Consider the following 21436-nt stretch of genomic DNA (forward strand, 5'->3'; position numbering starts at 1 on the left):
AAACAACCAGTCATTACACGAATAATTTGCATAAACAATCCAATGTCATCAGCAATATTGATTTTATTACGAACTATACTTAAACACTTTGCTGTTCACGTTATACTCATACGTTCGACCTTGGGCTGTGTGAAATGAAATATCTACAGACACATTAAAGCTTTACTACATAATGAAAGCTATACGGACAACGTACAATGAAATACATGTTTACATGTCTTATTAAACCAGATTCCCGATGATTACATTCAAATAAATTCCAAAACTATTAATGCTTATGAAATGATACCGCAAGTAAGGTAAGATCATTACTTGCGTCAGCATCTCTTCTCTTTTGGAAGAAGAAGAGAACTGTCACAGTCTCTTGCGGTTTTGTTCCAGGTTATTCAATACCCGGCGATAAATATTGCACATCGACCTTTGGAAAGAGACAATCGACTAATTTTATGTATTTTCATTTCTCTGAAATGAAAATAATAATATCTTTGGAAATAAAGTTAAATTATATAACTTTAACCTATTGATAATTTCATATTTTTTAAATCAATATTAATAGCAATTTCGTATATTCTCGTAATTCGAATTCGAATATATATAAAATTCGAATAATGTGTACTGTTATACACATTATTAGAATTTAAAAACACACATGATGTCTGCGAAATATTGGTCTACTCTTTAGACATCAAATTCCAAGAATAAGCACCGTTTAAATATTAAAAATATTCATTTAAATCTATTAATATAAAGTAAATACCTTATGTAACCATACAAACACACAGGGCGAATGGTTATCTAGTTTCGTCATAATTCGTCTCTGTTACATTAGCTGAGTACACTTTAACATATCCAGACACCAATAATCGATTGTACTGTATAAATAAAAGGGACAATAAGTCACTGATCAAACAATGGACTGTACCAGATGACGGATGTTAGGTAAAGGCTATTGTTTAAGAGCTAAAACTTAACTGTAAAGATAGTACCAAGTGTCCTTTTATCTATTCATGTATAATGTTTCTTTATAATACTTTTTTGTGACGATTATCAGGATGTTCCTGTGACAGTAACACGTGGTGTTATATATTTATATTGTGCGACAAACAGTGCATTTGTTTATTATACATGTAAGAAAAAAAACACTAGAAATTTATGTATGAACATATAATATTTCATAATTTAACGAACGTTTTGTCAAATGTGGTTTAATTGGTACAATGCAACACAAGCTTTTGTATTGCTTAGGAATGCGGTCGCATTTGGTGTCTCCCGCATTTGTTAACCGCGATTTGATAGCACGTCTATATTCGTGGGAATATGAAACCGGCACTTGTAATTTTTTTGCATACTATATTAATTATTATTTACTATATGTAAATATTAGGAGAACCGGAGAGTAATGTCGCTTTCTTAAGTTAAATTCACACGACTACATTTTTAACAAGTTTTTATTTGTAATCAACAATAATCGAAGGTGAATGATATAATATAATGATATATATAAAAGGCTGTTGATAACGAAGGTGAATATATTATTGATTAGAAATAAAAAATTGTTTAAAATGTAGTCGTTTTAACTAAAGTAGCACTAAATAACTAAGAAAGCGAATAACTTTGCGGTACCCCTAATATATTACATGTTGTAATAGATGTTTTGTTTCTTTCTTGATATTTGACGTAATATAAACTTATCTATCAATTTGATATCGTCGTGTTTATAACGCGTTCGAAGTTCACGAGGATCATGTATCGTAACGTATGTTTACATTCTAATTTGCTTACTTAACTTATGCGTATCTTACAAGTGTTTTATTAATTCATAAAACGTCGCATTTTCGTTTTTTAATAATATCAACATCAGAGAATCTGAATTTAATAATGACAGCGTGTATTTGTGTGTGTTTACATAGTCTCTTTACAAATAAAATACATAATCATTGCATATAAGATCACTATCGCTTTGCAAAAATGATTATGCAGTATATACTTATTAGTTGATTACCTATTTATTTATTAATCTTAATTTTTTTTAATTTTTGTTTTTTACGCATGCGTAAGCTTTTTCGTAAGAAAACAAACACATCGTATGAAAGTTTCTTAAATGACAACCGAAGGCCGGTAAATACGACGTGGGTAGGCGCACCAATGACATAGGTACGGTCGCTGAAAGTTGTTCGATACGGGCAGCGCACGACAGTACATCGTGGAGATATTTGGGAGAGACTTATGCCTTACAGAGGGCGTACGTCGATTGAAAAGTAAAAGCTTTTTTTAATTTAATACGAGTTTATGTAATGTTATATGCTGTATTGTTTCTCTTTTTGCAAATTTCACCATCATCATTACATCTGTAGGCTGTACGCTACTGGATATATGCCGTCCCTGGTTTCCCTGAAGCGTGCATCGAGCACCTTGTGGGTACTAATGTGCGTTTTCCAATCGATGGTCTCCATGCTAAAGCCTTAAGGTTCCAGCGGCCACCTGTTCACATGGTCTTCTCAATTCGATATGACCTTGGTTTTATTATATAAACATTATTATAATAAGAATTCAACAAAAGAGAAATTAATTAAAAAATTTATATAAAAGAATTTCACATCACTATTGTATTAAAAGAAAAGAGGAGTGACATTTAAAAACCGTTATTACCTTACATGGACGTTCGTATCGAAACGAGAAATCGCTAATTATGTTTGCATTAGTGTTGGCGCGGTATGTCAATAGTACAGCGTATTGCCTTGCCTTTTGGGTATATTCTTGAAATAGACCTGTACTTGACTCTAGTGTTGTGCGCGCATTAAACTCTACGTTTATCGATTTATGTATGAACTAAAGCAAGGGTGAACAACCTTTTTAATTAAGAGGCCAATTTAAAATTGTTTGACGCGCACATAGAGTAATTATATTAAATTATTTATAAACAAAAAACATTAGTATAAAAAATGTAAAATTAAAATTACGTAAAGTTTTCTTTTGCAATTTAAATACAAAAAATTGCGCATACGCGTCGCGTTCTTATTGCATGTTTGAACAAGTCGTTGTGCGAATAACTCGTTCCAAACACTGTTTTGGTTTAGTATGTACTACCACTTTAATATAATAATTTTCATGGTATTATATTGTTGGGAGAGAGTCGATAAAGTAAATTCAATTTACGAAATGCTAGGTGGACCGCATAAACATGTTTAAAGAACTGCAAACCGCCCACGGGTATTGTTGATATGAAGTGTGGTTATTGCTCAAAAATAAATCATCTGTGGAACCGACTTCATTATTTTATTGCTTACATACGAAGTATGCGGATCGTACAAATTTATAAATTGTATTATATATTATAGAAGTAGTCTAGTAGTATATTCTGGAATAGTTACTATAATTATTGACAATAGCATTGTATTCAGTTTATGATACGTGTAAAAATTAAAAAAATTGGTTAACTTTCAACTTGTTTTGCCTTCATAAATCCGTGAAATTATAAATAACAATATAGCAACACTGATCATTTAATATTGAACCTCTTTACGTTAATATAAAATAATTTACTAATATTATTTAAAATATCTTAATCTACTAATATTTATTCTTATCGAAGTGAATTTTAAGCACGTGTAAGTTATCACAAGTTGCGACGAGTAACTTACCGGTGCTATTTAATACAATTTCAAGGTCAATACATGTTCTCCAATGTTGACTAACCGGTAAAACTGAAAGTGTTTGCAAATTGATCCAACTATTTTCGGTTTCAAGACATAACATGGACATTCCTTTTCTCTTGTATTAATATAATTCATAATATTATACATTTCGTCCCGCCTTTCCTTTATGTCCATATTATACGAAGTGTAAAAATTTGTAAATAAATAAAAATTATTAGCTTTTTGAAACACCATTTAAAGCAACATACATGATAATGTATTCAAGAAAAATATACAGAGTGTTCAGTTATAGGTGTATAATGTTTATACAGGGATGAGTGTGTCATTTGACAGCAGATTAAAGCTTTTACATCGATTTACAATCAACCTGTATTTAATTATTACTTTGAAATATATATATATATATTTTTGTAATACAACAGGTCAATAACATTTGACAGTACAAAGTCTGCAGAGAGAGTAAACAATAATTAATGTGTAGTAACTAGAATTTAGATAATGCTGCTTCGAACTGCTTCACCATTATTTATTATATCTGAAAACATTAATTTTTAAATATTTATGTTATTATTTTATACATTAATTAACAGGCAATGAGCTACGTATTCATCCTTCTAATGTTTTAAAGCTATAACGAATCATCCTGTATAGGTGTAATCACCGTCAGTTTTCTTAATAATATAGACATTTCGATACTTTAGTATATACACCAGTACCACGATAGTATCACACACACTCAGTGCCAATTACTTTAAGATACAGATCTCTCGGTATTTCAGAATATACTGGTACCACGATACCATCACATGGGCCGTGTGCCAATTTGTAGAAAATTCTGTATTTCAATCACGGAATATACCGGGATCTTGTTGTTTTCTGTCACTATTTATCAGCAGTGATTATTTCTAATCCAAACCAAGACAATTGTCTGTTACAATCGAACCGCAACCTAGGTAAATCTTATCAACTGTTTTTAAGTTGAAGCATGAGATTAAATCTTAATAGCGTGGCCACGCGTAATCTATGGGAAAAGTCTATGGCCAGCAACATGAGGTGCAGTTATAAAACTGAGTTTGGAATGCACATCTGGCATTCTTCTCGTGTACACTTATGATCTTCGGAAAAACTAATATCAAGTAGCTCCAAAAAATTTCTCGTATAAAGTGGCCATGGATAGTTGAGGATGAAAGTTTCACAGCGTGGGTAAGTAAGCCTCCACTAGATGGACCGTCTTGCAGTGGAAGGTCCAATCTGCTGATATGATCATGATGACATAATCATCCAAAGTAAAATATGAAATGGATCTGTGATGATATAAATGTGTACATTTTATCCGATCACACATCGCAGCCGTGACAGTTATGACACTTGAGAAATGATCGGTGGATACCGTGGCGTGAACGGAAACGGGGGGACTTACATCCATTAGCGGGTGCGAACAGTAAAGCGTTCAGCATCAGTCGCCGACCGGGTGCATCGTAATGATGCACAATTGCAATATCTCCAAGTGTCGTTCACTCGTCGAGTGCGAATTGAAAGCAATTGACGGCCACTCGTAAGGACCCCGCCGGTTTTTTTTTTATTCTCGAAGGGGTTACTCGGCCTTGGCAACGAATTAATATATATACATTCGCCTTTGAAAACGTAATCGATAAACTACTGCGATGTTACCAGTTATGCAATATTTATATAACGTATTAACTATGAAACGTATTCACTTATACAGTATGATTGGATTTAGATGTACAAACTTTAAACAGGTTAATTGTATATATAGTCTGTATGTAATGTATCATATTAAAAATAATTATTAATTTACTACCTGCCCCGGATTTTAAAATGAAAGAACATATTCGCCAGTCGTATTCAAATAGAAAAAAAAAATGTAACCTAATTTTTAAACAGAATGTGTTCACTTTATAGAGGTGATTAGAAATAGACGTAAAAGATTTTTACTCACAAATGAGCTATGAATTCACCCATTTAATTTAATTATACTCATTTAAAAACGATTAAAGATAGTTAATAATTTAGTGTAATTTATTTATTATAATTTTATCTCAATTAAAAAGTAGGATGGTCTTTTAAAGAAAGTTCGTCGTATACCCGCTGCGTAGTTCTCTCGTTAAGATGTCTACAGGATATACCATAATCGCCACACTAGGTAGACAAGCTGGCCGGTCGCAGTGTGTCATTATGTTACGCAAAGGGCAATGCTGCCCGTCCTCTGTAAACTTGTTTGTGAGCTGCGACAATCTTATATAATTAACGCACAAAGGGTGAATTATATAACATTGTATCCCGATAATCAAACCCGCGACCTTCGTTCACAAGTCTTAGTACTTGCGGTTGGACTATCGTTGGCTATAATTATCACTTTAATATGCAATAACATTTTAAAGAAATTAATCAATTATCAAATATTTATTTACTTTATTAAAAATAAATCGTACTTTGTTCATATTATTTGATTTTGTCATACGAAATGGTATAAAGAGCGAAGACTATAAAAATTCTCGGTCTATAAAAACTTAATTGAACAAATTTTAATTAATTTTTATAAACAATTTATGATTTTTAAAACATAAATAAAAATTTTCCACCTATATAGTGATTCATCGCGATATCTCTGGAAGCATAAAGGTTGGATACTTGAAATTTAATAGACATATTCCTTTTGCGGAGTAGAGATCAGGTAAGAATGAGTTTAATGTAATTTCCTCCCAGAAAAGGAGTTAGGAAGGAGTTCATTAATTTCGGGCAGCGGAAAAGTGACAGCTTGTGTACAATATAAAGATGTGCTGCGTTATAAGTATATATTATGACAGCTTTAAAGACTTATAATCACAGTTATTACTATCTTATCTAAGCTAACCAATTTAAATTAAGTTTATGTATAAACTTTTTATACAGAGTGATTTTATTTATACGATTACATTGTAATACAAAAAATCTATATGTTTTCATAAATGCCCTAGTAACAAATTTAACTACAAGATAAACGTATCGAAGCGTTTAAATCGCTTTTAAACCATAACATCTACGACTAACGTTATGTTACGCTGATACGGGTATAAATTTACGGCATTACGTACTTAAACAGGATAGGATAAGGGTTATTTACGTTTTCTTTTTGCTTGCATTTAGAGAATCCGTCGAATTGAAATAGCGGGCCTTGTCATTCTAAGCTGATACACCCTCTTGGAGCGCCTCTGCTTGTGGCGTTACATCAGTTTTTTACCGGATTGGATTGAACTGGAATATTATTTTTTTAATTAAAAAATTCCGACGAAATACTTACGATCATCATCATATTAGTCGATAGATTCTCACTGCAGGACTTAGGCTTTCCCCTAAGATAGCCACGATAATCGGTCTTGCTCTATCAGCATTCAGCGTATTCCTGAAATCATTAATATTTTGTCGGTCCGCCTAATAGAGACTTACTTTAAGATTTTTTTAAGAAAAAGGTACGAAATTTCAGTGCTTTATGTGCAAAAAACCTGTGCTTCGCGATATTAACTTAAAAAAGATGACGTGATTAGCTTAGTAATTTAAATAACTATCTTAACTTTAAAATAGTAGTAGATAGTCAATTTTAGTAGACGCGGCGTGGGTAGGGTTTTCAGAGCCGGTTGTAACGATCTTTGAGGGAGGTTTACGCCTTGCAGTGGGTGTCCATCGGCTGAAAAGAAGTCATTTTTGGAAAGTATAATTAGGACACTGATGCATCCACATTTTTTTATGGCCCCCGCTATTGGAGGCCTCTCGTACCCCTAATTAGTTGGGATCAGGGTCTTTGTTTACAATTAAGTTTTTCAGATATTTCATCTTTATTTTTCACTCACTGTCATTCTTCACAATTTCTTTTATCCTTACCTTATTTCCATCACAATATCTTTCATTTTGTTCTTTCATTCCTTCTTGCTTTCATCGCCTTCCTTCCATCATCTTATTACTCTTAGGTGGCTAGGTACTTTTTTTTTATTCTTTATTTTATTATTGACATATTCTTTTTTATCACAGTTTTCTTTGAGTTGTGTTTTCTTAATACATTCCTACACTTTTCTTATTCTATTTTACCTATTATTAATTGACTAGTTATTTTATGTGCAGTTTATTAGTATTACTTATCTTAGTGGGGAGGGGGAGGGTTAAAAAGAGTTATCGAAGAAGATTTAAATCCATGCCCTAATTAGGAAAGATTTATAGTGGGTAATTCACTTAAACAGTTTGTTTTATAAACAATTTATACAATTTCACCCCTAACAATGCTCCGATTCGAGTACGCTTGCACTGCGCCATTTAATTTTAAAAATAAATGAATAACTTTGACGAATACGTCTTAGCTTATGAGATTATCTTAAATTGGCAAACGTCTCCTTGACCGATTCGCATTGCTTGTGTGAAGTGAAAGAGTAATGAAACTCCATTATTGTTTGCTCGATAAATTACGAAAAATATAAAGGCAAGTAAATTATGCTTTAACAATTTATAAATTACAAATTAACATTAGATAAAAAAGTTAAATTGTAATGCGTATTCAATTACTTTCACATCTGACAGTTACGAACAAATTTAAATTTTTATCTATGAATACAAAACAAGCACTTTCAGATCGTCATTCAACATAAAATTATAGGATTCTCATCCTTACAGGAATCTACAACCAGTTGTAAAGGCAATTCTGCTGATAAGAGCCAACAAAAAACTCGACAATTGCTGTTATAGATTTATAAAGAATCCGCGAAAATTAGCTTGTTTGAGTGAGTATCAACGTTTAATTCCACACATTAACATCAGTATATTATATTTGGATACAATAATATACATTTTCAATAATATATTTTTAATATTGGTTTTAAATCTCTCCAGTGACAGATGTGAAATTATTTGTGAAATTTTACTGTACATACATATACCATAAATTATTTATTTAATTTTTAAAGACAAAAACTAGGAATTATACTTATTTTTATTATCTTACATCGTGTCTATCATTGTTTTTTTTAAAATAATTTTGAATACCGTTTCAAATATGTTACATTAAATTTATATTTGGAATGCGAAGGGCGGACTTCTGTCAGTACAAAGTCTGTCGGGACATCTATTATACAAAATTACTTTCTACCTTTAAACAGCTGTTGCTAAATATGAACACTAAACAAATATAACTCGATGATAGCAAAGTAAAGAAGTAATTTATCCATATGATAATGTAATCACACTGGAAGTAATTCAAATTAAACATATACCATGAAGTAGAATACGCTATTAATGATAAAATCGTTGCTAGTTTCCCCGCCTTTCCTACTAAATCTATATGGATCGTTATCTTTAGTATTTCTTTTGATAATTCGATAATAGTAACTTAATAAGTCTTGGTTGGGTCGTAGGAATGCTTAACGCATACTAAGAGACGACCTAGATCTAGGTCCCCTATTGGAAACCTTTATGCCTAGTGTCTCTGCTAAGCGACTTATGAATTTGTGATCCTGTGGCTCTAACGAAACAGTATATATCTGATAATATTTTATTGAACAGGAACACAAAGTTAAATTGTGAATTTAAAATAAATTAAACAATAGCTTTAAGTAATTTGCTACCGAATCAGAAATGAGATCTGCAGAAGAACTATCACTTATGCTAAATAATAATAGAGCTGTATAAAACTGAGATTTAAAAAAGATTGTAAATAAATGTACATAGAATGTAGTATTTGGTGATGGATGTATTGCGAATATAACGGAAGAGAGAGACAGAAAATTGTGGAATGAAAGAAGTGTAAAGATAGAAAGGTAATACAAAAAGAGCGTGAAAAAATCAATAAAGATAATAAAGGACCCTGTCCTTCCCTAAGATAAGGTACGAGAAGCTCCCAATAGCGGGGGCCATAAAAAAAGTAAGAATAACGTCTAAATTTTTAATGAAAACGTTCTAAACCAATAACAAGTGTCCTTGACAAGTTCGTAGTGTAACGGTAAATGGTATAGCAAATACGGCACACGCAGTAATCTGTTAAGAAAACACCCAAAGCTATTCGGTCGTGCGAGAATACAAAACCGGATCTCCGGGCCTTGATCTTACAGATACAATTATTATATAATCTATTCGATTGTGATATACATTTAAATGACTAGTTTCTATCAAATACATTGATACATTTTTTGTTGCATTGTTAACGAAAGATTTCTTTCTTTTTTAGATCGTGAATTATTTCGGGTGACGACAGCGAGTGTCATTACAAAATGATTAACGTAAGTACATGACAGAAACCTACATTTTTTTTTTTTAAAAATACCAAAAACTTTTATTTACTGTGACAATAGAAAATAAATTGCAGTTATTTTTGTAGTGACGGTTATATACATAATAATTTAATAGAGTTTGATGCTTCATCATGTGAGAGATATATGACATCACCTTCAGCAGCGCATCAAAAATGGGAATTCCACAGGAATATTAGGGGGACCGGAAAGTAATTTTGTTTCTGTCTACATATTTTACAGAAAAACCGATTGATTTTTAACGCTCCGGTATTGAAAATTTGTGTAGCATATGTTGGCAAAAGTTCGTTGATAACGAAGGTGAATATACTGTTGATTAGAAATAAAAACTTGTTAAAAATGTAGTCGTGTGAATTTAACTTAAGAAAGCGAATTTACTTTCCGGTCCCCCTAATACATTGGTATAAATATGGACGAGGCTCGAATGAATATACAAAATTATACTTCATATTTCGTGTTATTGAGAATGTTACAATCATAATAGCAACCATAGAGCGTTAACAATTGGACATAAGCCTATTCATAGATTTCGAATAGGACGCGTTGGAAGCTGCCTGCATTTATCGGTTTCCGTGACCTCAACAAGGTCATCTAATCACCTTATGGTCAGACGCCTTACGCTGCACTTACCGCCCCGTGGTCAGAATTACTGCGCAGTCAATTAAAGTTTAACAAAACAAAACTACGTCGAATGTTAATACTTTTCATATAGTTAGTAACTTTACAATACACTCCTATGACGCATTTATACACATATCTGACCACTAGAAGGCATAGGCCTACATTGGTATCTGTAGGGAGATATACCATAATCATGCCAGTCTTGGCAGGCGAGTTGGTGATCGAAGTGTAATATTATATTACGCAGTACACTGCTGCTTTTCTTTTGGAAACTTATTTATTAACAGTGGCGATCAAAAAAGATCAAGATTGTTCTCCGGGAATCGAACTCGCGACCTAAGATCGGAAATCACAAACCTCTACCACTTGGCCTGCCACTGCTAGTTCTTTAAATAAAATATTTTTCTTTTTAACAGAAACAAAAAAAAACTATTACTAGAATAGTATATAATAAAGTTTGAGTATAAATTGTTCAAACAACTGTATTAAGAATATTTTGTGTAAGAATATACAAAATAAAACTCTATTCAATTTGTTATAATTTCAGTGGACATCGTATAGCCGAAATGATGGTTATGAATATAAAAAACAATTCGAATTCCATTTTATATTATTAATAAAAATATTTTTTTTTAACCGTAAATATATTTGGATTGTTACAACCCTAACGCGTTTCTTAAAAGTCTTATAAATAGAAATAAAAATCTGTCGAATGGCATGTTTCGTGTTTTTAATTTTATTTATTGTTTCTTAGGAATCAAACGGCGGTGCCTCATCTCCGCAGGAGCTTGAAACGTTCATTCCTGCAGATCAAAGGAATAGAGAACAAATCGTCAGGAAGTAAGTTATTCATACACACATTTTCATTTTATATTTAAGTTTATTCTTGTTTTCGAATTCAAAATATTAAGGGTGACCGGAAAGTAATGTCGCTTTCTTAAGTTAAATTCATGTGGCTACATTTTTAACAAGTTTTTATTTCAATTCAACTATATATTAACCTTCGTTATCAACAACTTTTTGCCATATACTATACAAATTTTCAATGCAGATGGAGCAGTAAAAATCAATCGATTTTTCTGTAAAATATGTCGATAGAAACGACATTACTTTCCGGTTCCTCTAATATATTTCAATTACGCATTTACTTTCACTTTTGAATAGTCGATTCTTGTAACATAGTAAGCCAACACGGGCTCGGGAGACTGATGTACTAAAAGCTATCTAGAAACTTAACAGTTTCTAGATTTTTATGTGAAATTTAATAATCTAATATTAACCACGTAAATGAGCCAACAACCTAAAAGATTCGTTTACCAATATACTTTTAATTGTAGATTTAAATCCATGGAAAAAAAAGATCTATGAAGGATTTTGTTTTTTATATCATGAAGGATTTGTTAACTTTGTCAACTATTAAAAAAATACTTCTTTCTGTATAAAAGAAGTTTCATTTAATAATTTACTAGCAAACCTATCAATACTGTATACACGACGTTAATAATGACTCATTGGCGCCCTTCGACCACACCCCTTGTCCAATTAAATCATTGTAAATAAAAGCAGTACTTCTTTAATCAAAAAGTATGTTGTAGTATTTCTTTTCTGAATATTGTAGCAGGGATAGCCTTATTTTGGGCTTTGATTGATTGCCGAATTATTATAATATTTAAATTATATAACCTTTATCAAATACTGAGAAATCGAAACAAATTACTGGTGTGAATAATTATTATTATTACTCCAACATAAAATTTGCAAAATCCAAACACCTATCATAATTAATTAACCGTCATCTTAAATATTATTAGGGCTGTTGTCATATACAAGTGCAATTATATCTAACTTCAATATACATAAATTTTGTACTTTGTTTTAAATAAAAATGTTTTTTTGTAAGAAAAACAATGTATTCAATTGCGGCTCGCAAAAATTTCAAATATTGAAAAGTGGGTCGTAATATTAAAGAGCTTGGCCACCCCTGTTATAGAATATCTTACAAAATAGTTAAATCTGTGAAGTTAGAAATTTATATTTTAAATAAACAAACTACTAACTTATCTGTAAACCCAATTATAGTTTTTATCAGTATGTCAAGGTGAGTCGGGTTTCGCTAGCCTTCGATGTGTCGTAGCGTAAATTATCTAGGGATCTTTGAGGGGTTTCCCCGCTATGCGACATACGGCCTTATTGATTTTCTATTTCCCTTTTTTTGTTACGAATTAGTCAACTTCATTTTAAGTCCGGCACACCGAAAGTGTAAACATTTTTTTTGTATTTCAAATTTAAGGGTATCTTACATGTTTGGATACTAAACATTTTTATTTTAAAAAATATTCGCGAGAGATAGATACTAACTATAAATTTAGAGATGGATTAAAAACAACAAACTGAATCAAAAGCACACATTTTCAAATAACGGTCTGGTTTAACACAAATTAAAAGAAATAAATACGTTTTAAAAACTTAAATTTATTAACAAAAAGACTAAACGAAATTCGAAGAAATATTCGTTTGGTTATTCGACGAACTGTAGAAGCAGCTACCAGCTTAAAATCTCTATTATACTATTGCGCTACTTAATTTTGTCACATTCTCCATTGATTTTATTTAAATATTGTGATAACTGGCATTTTAGATTGTTTTAAATAAGTTTGACATTTAAATCTTGTTTACATTTAGTTAAGTGCATTAACCTATGAAGTATAGATGTCGGAATGCGGCGAGCCAATAACTTCTGGCAGTACAATGTCTACTGGGATGGATAATAAACAAAAATTAATTATTATATAGCAATCGGAATTTTAAAAAACGCATTTTCTTACTATATTATTATTTCGTTACTACATTATTTATTTATTTACAGCGAAGGAGATATACATTCACCCCTTCAAAGTTTTTACAATGATCAATAACCTTGTATAGATGGTTTTAATTAATAAAGTTTGAATGTTCACAGATTTACTCTAACAAGAGATGAAGAGGCAGGGGAGTTTGATCCATTTGAGGAAAGGAACCTGGAGAATCCGACTTCGTAAGTATAATTTTGTCAATTAAAAAATCTTTTCTATTGCTTAAAAAATCTCTTACTTTCTCTCTCTCTCTCTCACACACACATACACGCATTATTAAAATAACTAAAAAAAATTTTTGAAAGAGGTGTCAACCCTAATAATGTAATTGCCTATATTATACGATGAAATGACAGTTTTAATATAACCTCTCATAATCGGCCTTGTTATATATGCTCTTTACGGTGTAAATCGATTCATAAGAATGAAATAGCTTGTTGAATTTCAGACCTTGGCATTGTAGGTTACATGCAAAACTAAACTAAAGTTTACTTGTTGACCTACAGTTCTGAACTTCGCGAATGTGTGTCACCGTGTATCTGTATAGTTTACGCACACATACGTGCTTTACGTTTAAATGTGCGACATTGATATACTGTATTCGCTGGGAAATGTTAATGTTTAAAAATATGCAACTTATCTCAAAGGTTTGTGATGATGAGGTAAGGATTTGTTTACATGTATGCAACAAATTAGTCTACATCTGTCCACAGCTCGGTGCAGGTGCATTCTTTTGTATATTGATTTGGATAAGATCTAATGACAGCTAAATTGGAAATTTCTTACGCTCAGTCACTCTATAAATTATCCTGCTAAGCTATCTTAGAGCTTTTAGCCGTATGACGTCCATTGTTAAAAATAAACATCGCATAAGTGACAACGAGGTAAGAATGTGTTTACATATGGGCAAAATGTCAATTTACATCTGTCCTCAGAACAGTTCAGTCGCGTTAGTTCGTTGATTTGGCTTTTAATTGTATTTTAGTGTGTACAATCCTGTCTCTTTCACTTACAAAAGTTCTGTCCGGCGAATGATCGCCATCGTGACAGCTATAGGATGTCCAATCCCAGAAATAGGCTTTTTTCATAGGTGTCCAAGAAAACAAATTGAAAGCGACCTGCATCTAGTATCTTACGTAATATAGATAGATAGTAAAAAAATAAACATTAATTAAGAATTAATAAATTGTTAAACATATGATAAAAATAATAAACATAAAAATTGTAGAACTCAGAACGGAAAGCAAAAGAAGTGAGCCGATGTAATGAAAGGAATGAAAGATATTGTAAATTAAATTACAATAAAGAATAAAAGACATTGAAGAGAAAGATTAGACTGGAAATTAATTAAAATTAATTGAAAAATTATAATGTAAATAAAGAACCTGTTCACCGATGTTTGCGGTTGAATGAGAGGCCGTAAAAGGCCTTTAATAATAATAAAAAAGAAATATTCTTTAAAGACATTATCAATGTCGAGTATTTATATTGTGGTCTCGACATGAGAATTTTAAGGCCTCAGCTGGCATCTGTTGCTACGTGGCCAGACCAATGCCACTTCATCTTGACAATCCTTGTTGTAGTGTAGAATTATGGAAATGTCTGGCAAATAGAGTTTAGGAATTATCTACTTAAATGCAATTTGAATACCATTGAATAAACGATATAAGGCGAGTTACACACGTGACAGTTACACTGTTTGAATTATTCATTACAGTTTATTGCATCGCGGATGCATTAATTATGATGGACGTTAACTGTTGTCGTTTTATGGACATACCACTGGTCCAATATGACCTATAATATTAAAAAAAATTATGTTAAAACAACACTTTTTAACATAATAGATGTCATTAATAAATATACACGAGTTCATATCAAATAAGTTACGTAATTATTTATACAAAACATTAATAATATAATTTAAATATTATTATCAGTAATAATACGTAATAATAATGTCTTAAACTCTAAGCCAAGCTCGCAGTTGCACAACAAACAGTCAATGGAGATGTCTTTCCTCGGGATTTATCTACTAGATCGAATCAGAAATACGTTGACGAAAGAAAGCAACCAAAACAAGACAGTTCATAGCGTATAAAACATATAGCTGCTGAGGTCTTAGGTTCTAAGAGATACCACAAATCGGCAACACGTTGGATTTTCGTCGCAGACCAACTTGTTAAGGTTGTGGAGCAGGACGCAATTTTTAACCGGTCTTTCTTGAAAGTCTATGAAAAAAGCCTATATTCATTAGTATATTTCACATAAAACAATATAGGTGATGAAATATTTTTACAAAAACACGTTACGTCAATATAAGTCTCTTTTAAAAATAAGGTTTTTATTTGACCTACCGTGTCTCTCTTTAATACAACAACCGATCAAATTACAGCTCAAATCGAAATTTTGAATTCAATCACTCTACTAATCATATTGCTAAGCGATCTTATAGCTTGGCTTGACGTTAGGGATAACGAGGTAAGGATGCGTTCATATGCGAGAAAAATGTCAGTCTACATTTATCCTTAGCACGGTGCAGACGCGTTCATTTGTACGTTGATTTTAATTATTATATAAGTTGTTTACAATCTTCTGTCCCTTTTACTTACTGACACCGTCTGGCGAGTTATCATCGTCATCATTGCAACTGCAGGCCGTCCACGCGTGGAGATAGTCCTCCCCCATAGATTTGCAATACCGGTTGAACGCAACCTGCATCCAGGGTTTTCCCATCATCTTATAAATGGACGTGTTACGTTTCGCTTATCGGTCGTTGATCTCCAATATAGAACCTTAAGGTTCCAGTGGTCATGGTTCTGCGCGCTTTGTGGGCTGCCCACCATCACATAAGCTTGCCGAGTCGCTGAACTTATTCAGTTACCTTCTTTCGTCTATAGATCTCATTCCAATACAATCTTCTAATACCAAAGAGTAACGTTTTACTATTTATTGATGGCAACTCTGTGGACGTTAATAAAATTGTAATAATAGTGCGCTAAACATTAATTTAAATACGATTTACTAAGCACATCTGCGCTTGTCACCTTGAGAAAATACGATAGAACGTGTTGTTATGCCAGCCAGTATTATTTGCACTTTGATATGTTTACACTGTTGCACCACAGAACATGTATGTTGTTTACACATATACAGGCTGTCGCATAAATCAGCGACGAGCCGAAATATAATTAAAATTAAAAATCCTAGAAACAAACTTTTTTATCGTGGTCTGTACGACAAGTGTTGCCTTATTAATAAGACAAATGCGACATGAGTTTTCGTATGTTAATTTCAAAAACTACTGAACAACTGAATGTTTATACACAATGACACAAAGAATATCAGCCTTTATAAAAAAATGATTAAAATTTTTAAAGTTTAACCAAGTTGTTGGTCGAACCCATAGACGCCCATAGGGGGATATAATATAACCACCACGCTTGGCAGACAGGTTGGAAATTCTAGTGTAATATTATGGTGTGCTGAAGACGCTGCTGCGCATCCTTTGGATGTTTATTTGTAAGCGCCAATTCTTTGTAATTAATGCAAAAATTGTGAATTATGTAAGACTGTATCCCGAGAATTGAACCCGAGACCTACGATCACAAAGCCCAGTCCTCTACGGCTTACACTGGTCAGCCAATTTTTATCTGATTTCAATATTGAAGTTGAATAGAACATCCTGTATGTCTTATGATATTTAAACACCTCCCAAATACAACAAGCCGAGCCGATCTAATGCGTAACAATTTTGTATATCTCATCGTATTCAAACTTGAGTTTATGTATTTTTCTTCGCCGTTTGTAAATTGTGTAGATATAACAGATAACATTAAGTATTTTAAAATTGTAATAATAAAAGTTTAAATTATAAATCAACAGCACCTATATATATTAATTTATGACAATGTATACTTGTAATATTAATAGATAAAAGGCTTGTAAGTTGCAAGGCGAATGATTTTATTTATATGTCCGTTGCAATGCTGTAAAAATAATTGCGCTTTGCTTTTTAGTTCTTACTATGAAATATTTTTACATATAAGCATCAAGTCTTTTGCTTTGCGTTATATAATATGTCCTATGTATATCGTATTATATTTAAAGTATATTTATCCTCATAGTGTTTGAAACCACAATATTATATCTCTCTTGATTTCCTCATACATTGAAATCAAGTTCAAGTAAAATGACAACCTCATTAATCTACTTCGAATTCAAGATTATATGTTAGCAAACACATATACATGTTTAGTATATAATATATGTTATCCCACTTTGAAGTTCACTGTCAAGCTCATAACTGCTCCAACGGGCTATGGAGTTGGTTTACGCTCGCGATTTCTCTACGAGATTGAATCAGGAATAAAATCCGGAGACAAAGGAGAAGTGACATTAGGCAGGCTATAGCCAAAAACAAATGACCTATGCGGTATTAAGGTTCTGGATGGGAGACTACGGACCGGGTAGGGCAGCTCAGAACGACCGACGAGGTAGACAGATGACCTTGTTAAGGTCGTCGGAAGAGATTCAAGCCGCTTCCAAAATGAAGAGTAAGATACATATATCCAGCAGTAGACGTCACGCAGCTAAAACTACATGTGCCGACAACTATATTTGGCCTGGATTCAAGAATAACCAAAACGTGTATGTTTATGAGACGCTTGGTTCAAAGTTAATTATGAAATTTAAGTGGGTCACTTGAAATCTAACAGGTCACCCAAGGGTCACCGGACCCCGTAATATAATCTTTCGAATTCATTAAGATTTCTACCAAAATATCAAAAGTCAAAAGGAAGAAAATTATATAAACGCAAATAAAGTACTTGAAATGTAGACAATAATGACACGTAACACATTTCAGAAAAGTAGGCCAAATTTATATTTACCAATACGTTATACACTAATGTAGGTAAACTGTAGTAAATAAGACAGAATAGTCTATTGCAGGGGTGACCAACCTGCGGCTCGTAAGTTTCATGCGGCTGTATGAAATATATTTATGGCTCTCGATGAAAATACCTGAGTTCCATTTCCAAATTTGTGTCATTATATTAAAAATAAAAAAAAATTTGAAATTCGAACACCGATCAATGTTAACTAACCTTGTTGAACAAATTTTCTAGAATTATCAATAGAAGTGGAATCGTTTTTTATTTTTAATTTTTATAACAATTTACATACCTTGTACTTTTATTCATATGTTGTCATGTTATTTATATATTTTAGCATACATTTTTGCATATATTTAACATAAGTAATCAATTACTGCCCTCGAAACATTACGAGTTTTTTTTAATCGCTCCAACTATCTAAGAGCTTGATTACCCGTTCTATTATAATAAAAAAATAGCGAAAATTAGTGACCAATTTGGAGCCATACGGTTTAGCGACGGAAAATTTGGTAGGAATCGTTCTTTCGGTGAGTAAGTTAGAAAGCATTTTACGAAATAACATCCGCAAGAGTAGTTTAGGGAGCGTTCATTTAAAAATGCAAATTTTTAGAATATAGCTTGTATAGAATAATATTTAGCAAGTCAAAAATTACTAAAAATGTACTCCATGAAATTAAACCCATAAAAGGCGGTGCGGGTAGAAGCGAGCGTGGTAGCTGTACCTAGATAAGATTCCGTTAAATTTTCTTTTTTTTATTTACAAAAACATATATAATAAATATCATTTTGGCCAAAAATTTTTTTTAGCCTGACATTGTATGACTTTGTGACCCAAGTAGACCGGGAGACACAAAGGTCAACTTTTGAAATAGTTTATTGTCTAGATAATCCACTTTTATGTATTATGGGACCTCTTAAAAGTGATCTTAACCGGTGTACGTTGTCTAAAAATATTATTACTTTTGCGTTTAAATACGACTTTTTGAGTAATTTATAAAAGTAAATAAAATCAGAGTGTCTGTTTGTAATATTAAAATAACTAACTTTTTACTACATACATATGAATATTGTACATATAAGACAATAACATCGGTTTGTCTGTCTGTTTGTTCCGGCTGATCTCTAAAATGTTTGGACCAATTTTGACGAAACTTATACTGGCATGTAGCTGATATAATAATGTGTATATAATAAAACTTAGGTTGTTTAAGAACAATTCGTAGATGAAAAAAAAATTACAGAATTTATTTTGTTAAATTCTACAACAGCTAGTATATGAACAGGCGAATACAATACAAGACGAAGTTGTGTAAGTTATGTCTTAGCAAAAAATAATTGCCTAGCATGTTGCGTAAGTGTAATACTCAAAAATGTCTCGACCTAATCGAATAATTTTTTTTTAATATTTTAGTAAAAACACGACGTAGATTTCTGCAAAATTAAAAAAAAATGTAAAAGTTGCAACGTAAATAGCGAATACAAAGATTTTCTTTATTTCATACAAACCACAGATTAAATTAAAACATCTGTTCTTAGCTGTCAAATATATGACGCCAATCGAAAAAAAAAACAAAGAAGTATTAGTAATAAAAAAATGATTTCTAAAAGTATTACAATGAAAATATGAACACAACATAGTACGTAATAGAAAATAAATTATATCATTAGATAATATCGTAATTAAGCTTATTTATTTTCATTAAATTGCTACTGAGTGATAAATTTTACATTAAAATTTGACAAGACACCATGAGTATATTCTTGTGTTTTAATTACATAATCATGTGAACTAAATACATTGACAACAATTTAATTTAGGAACACGTATAAATGAAAGTTTTATTTCAATAGTTTTATTTTAAAACTGATGTTACTTCACTTGTTCTAATACGTAAAACTAAACCGATTGAAAGTAGAACCAAACAAAATGTTTTATTACTAATACAGATAACCCTTAGTTCTGTTATCAATAATAACTGATGTCTTTCCGTTACGTATAATCTCGTGTCGTTTTATATTATTGTAAATATTTTCATACGTACACAGTATTTATAAATAATATAAATATTGTGTACGCATGACTTCTAGGCAAGCATCTACCATCATAGACATCGTCGTCGCTTAACATGAGGCGACACAGGTCAAATGCTTCGCCTGTAAATTTTAAAAAAATATAGACATGCAAAAATAAATTAATACTTTGTTATTCAAATAGGTAGTATCGTATGTTAATACTTTATATCAGCGGGACAGAAAAGTAATATCGCTTTCTTAAGTTAAATTAACACGACAACATTTCTAACCAGTTTTTACTTCTAATCAACAATATATTCACCTTCGTTATCAACAACCTTTTACCAACAAATTTTTAATGCCGGAGCGGTATAAATCCATCAGTTTTTCTCTAAAATTTGTCTACAGAAACGAAATTACTTTCCGGATTTATAATATTAAATATATGGAGCGATATAGATATCATGCTTTTATATATTGTCCACGTATGGTGTTATACACAGAAAAAACAAGCTCTCATTTAGAGTATCGTAACATAAAAAGTTTAGGATTTTTTTATAAACATATATATACGTAGAGACATACAAAATTATGTTGTCCATGTGTCTGTGTTTCTTGAACTTATCGGTCGAAATAACAAAAATTAAATTCGATAAATTATATTTAATTACAGATATTTAATAAGTTTTAAAATAAGGCCTAATTGGCAAAATCACGGTGGGGATATATATTTCTACGAAAATAAAAAAAAATTCTACGAATTAGAAATTGGAAAGAATGAAAGTAACCGATATAGCCCAGCTGATTGGCAATATGATTTGGCACAGTGGGCAGTCCACATAGCGCGTTGAACTGATGGCTCCTGGAGCTTAAAGGGTTTAGAGTTAATCCACGTACTGACAAACGCAGCGAAGGATGCAACCCACGAGATGGACAGGTGACTTATCGGTCTTTGATCTATAGAGGAAGCCTATATCGTACAGTGGATGTCGTACAGTTGGTCCCATGATAAAAGTGTTTAATACGAATAATATTGTGAACAGTGCATAAAAATATACCCTACCATTCCTCCCTTATGTTATTTTAGTTCATACATGAATTGGTTAACA

The 21436-nt window shown here is 31.8% G+C and overlaps 1 protein-coding gene across 1 annotated transcript in view; it reads left to right on the forward strand.

Annotated features, from left to right (window-relative positions):
• LOC137932814 (proton-coupled amino acid transporter-like protein pathetic) overlaps nucleotides 1-21436 on the forward strand; it is a 45772-nt gene that overhangs the window by 16683 nt on the left and 7653 nt on the right. Inside the window, exons 2-4 of the mRNA XM_068776492.1 lie at nucleotides 9862-9913; nucleotides 11319-11404; nucleotides 13524-13598. Of these exons, the coding sequence (XP_068632593.1) occupies nucleotides 9905-9913; nucleotides 11319-11404; nucleotides 13524-13598 (170 nt within the window). The 5' untranslated portion in view covers nucleotides 9862-9904. The remainder of the gene's footprint in view (nucleotides 1-9861; nucleotides 9914-11318; nucleotides 11405-13523; nucleotides 13599-21436) is intronic.

The sequence above is a fragment of the Battus philenor genome, unplaced genomic scaffold, assembly GCF_028537555.1.
Source record: "Battus philenor isolate CCGP_79_NKW_IND1 unplaced genomic scaffold, ilBatPhil1.0.hap1 SCAF_1, whole genome shotgun sequence".
In the NCBI taxonomy this organism is placed as follows: domain Eukaryota; kingdom Metazoa; phylum Arthropoda; class Insecta; order Lepidoptera; family Papilionidae; genus Battus; species Battus philenor.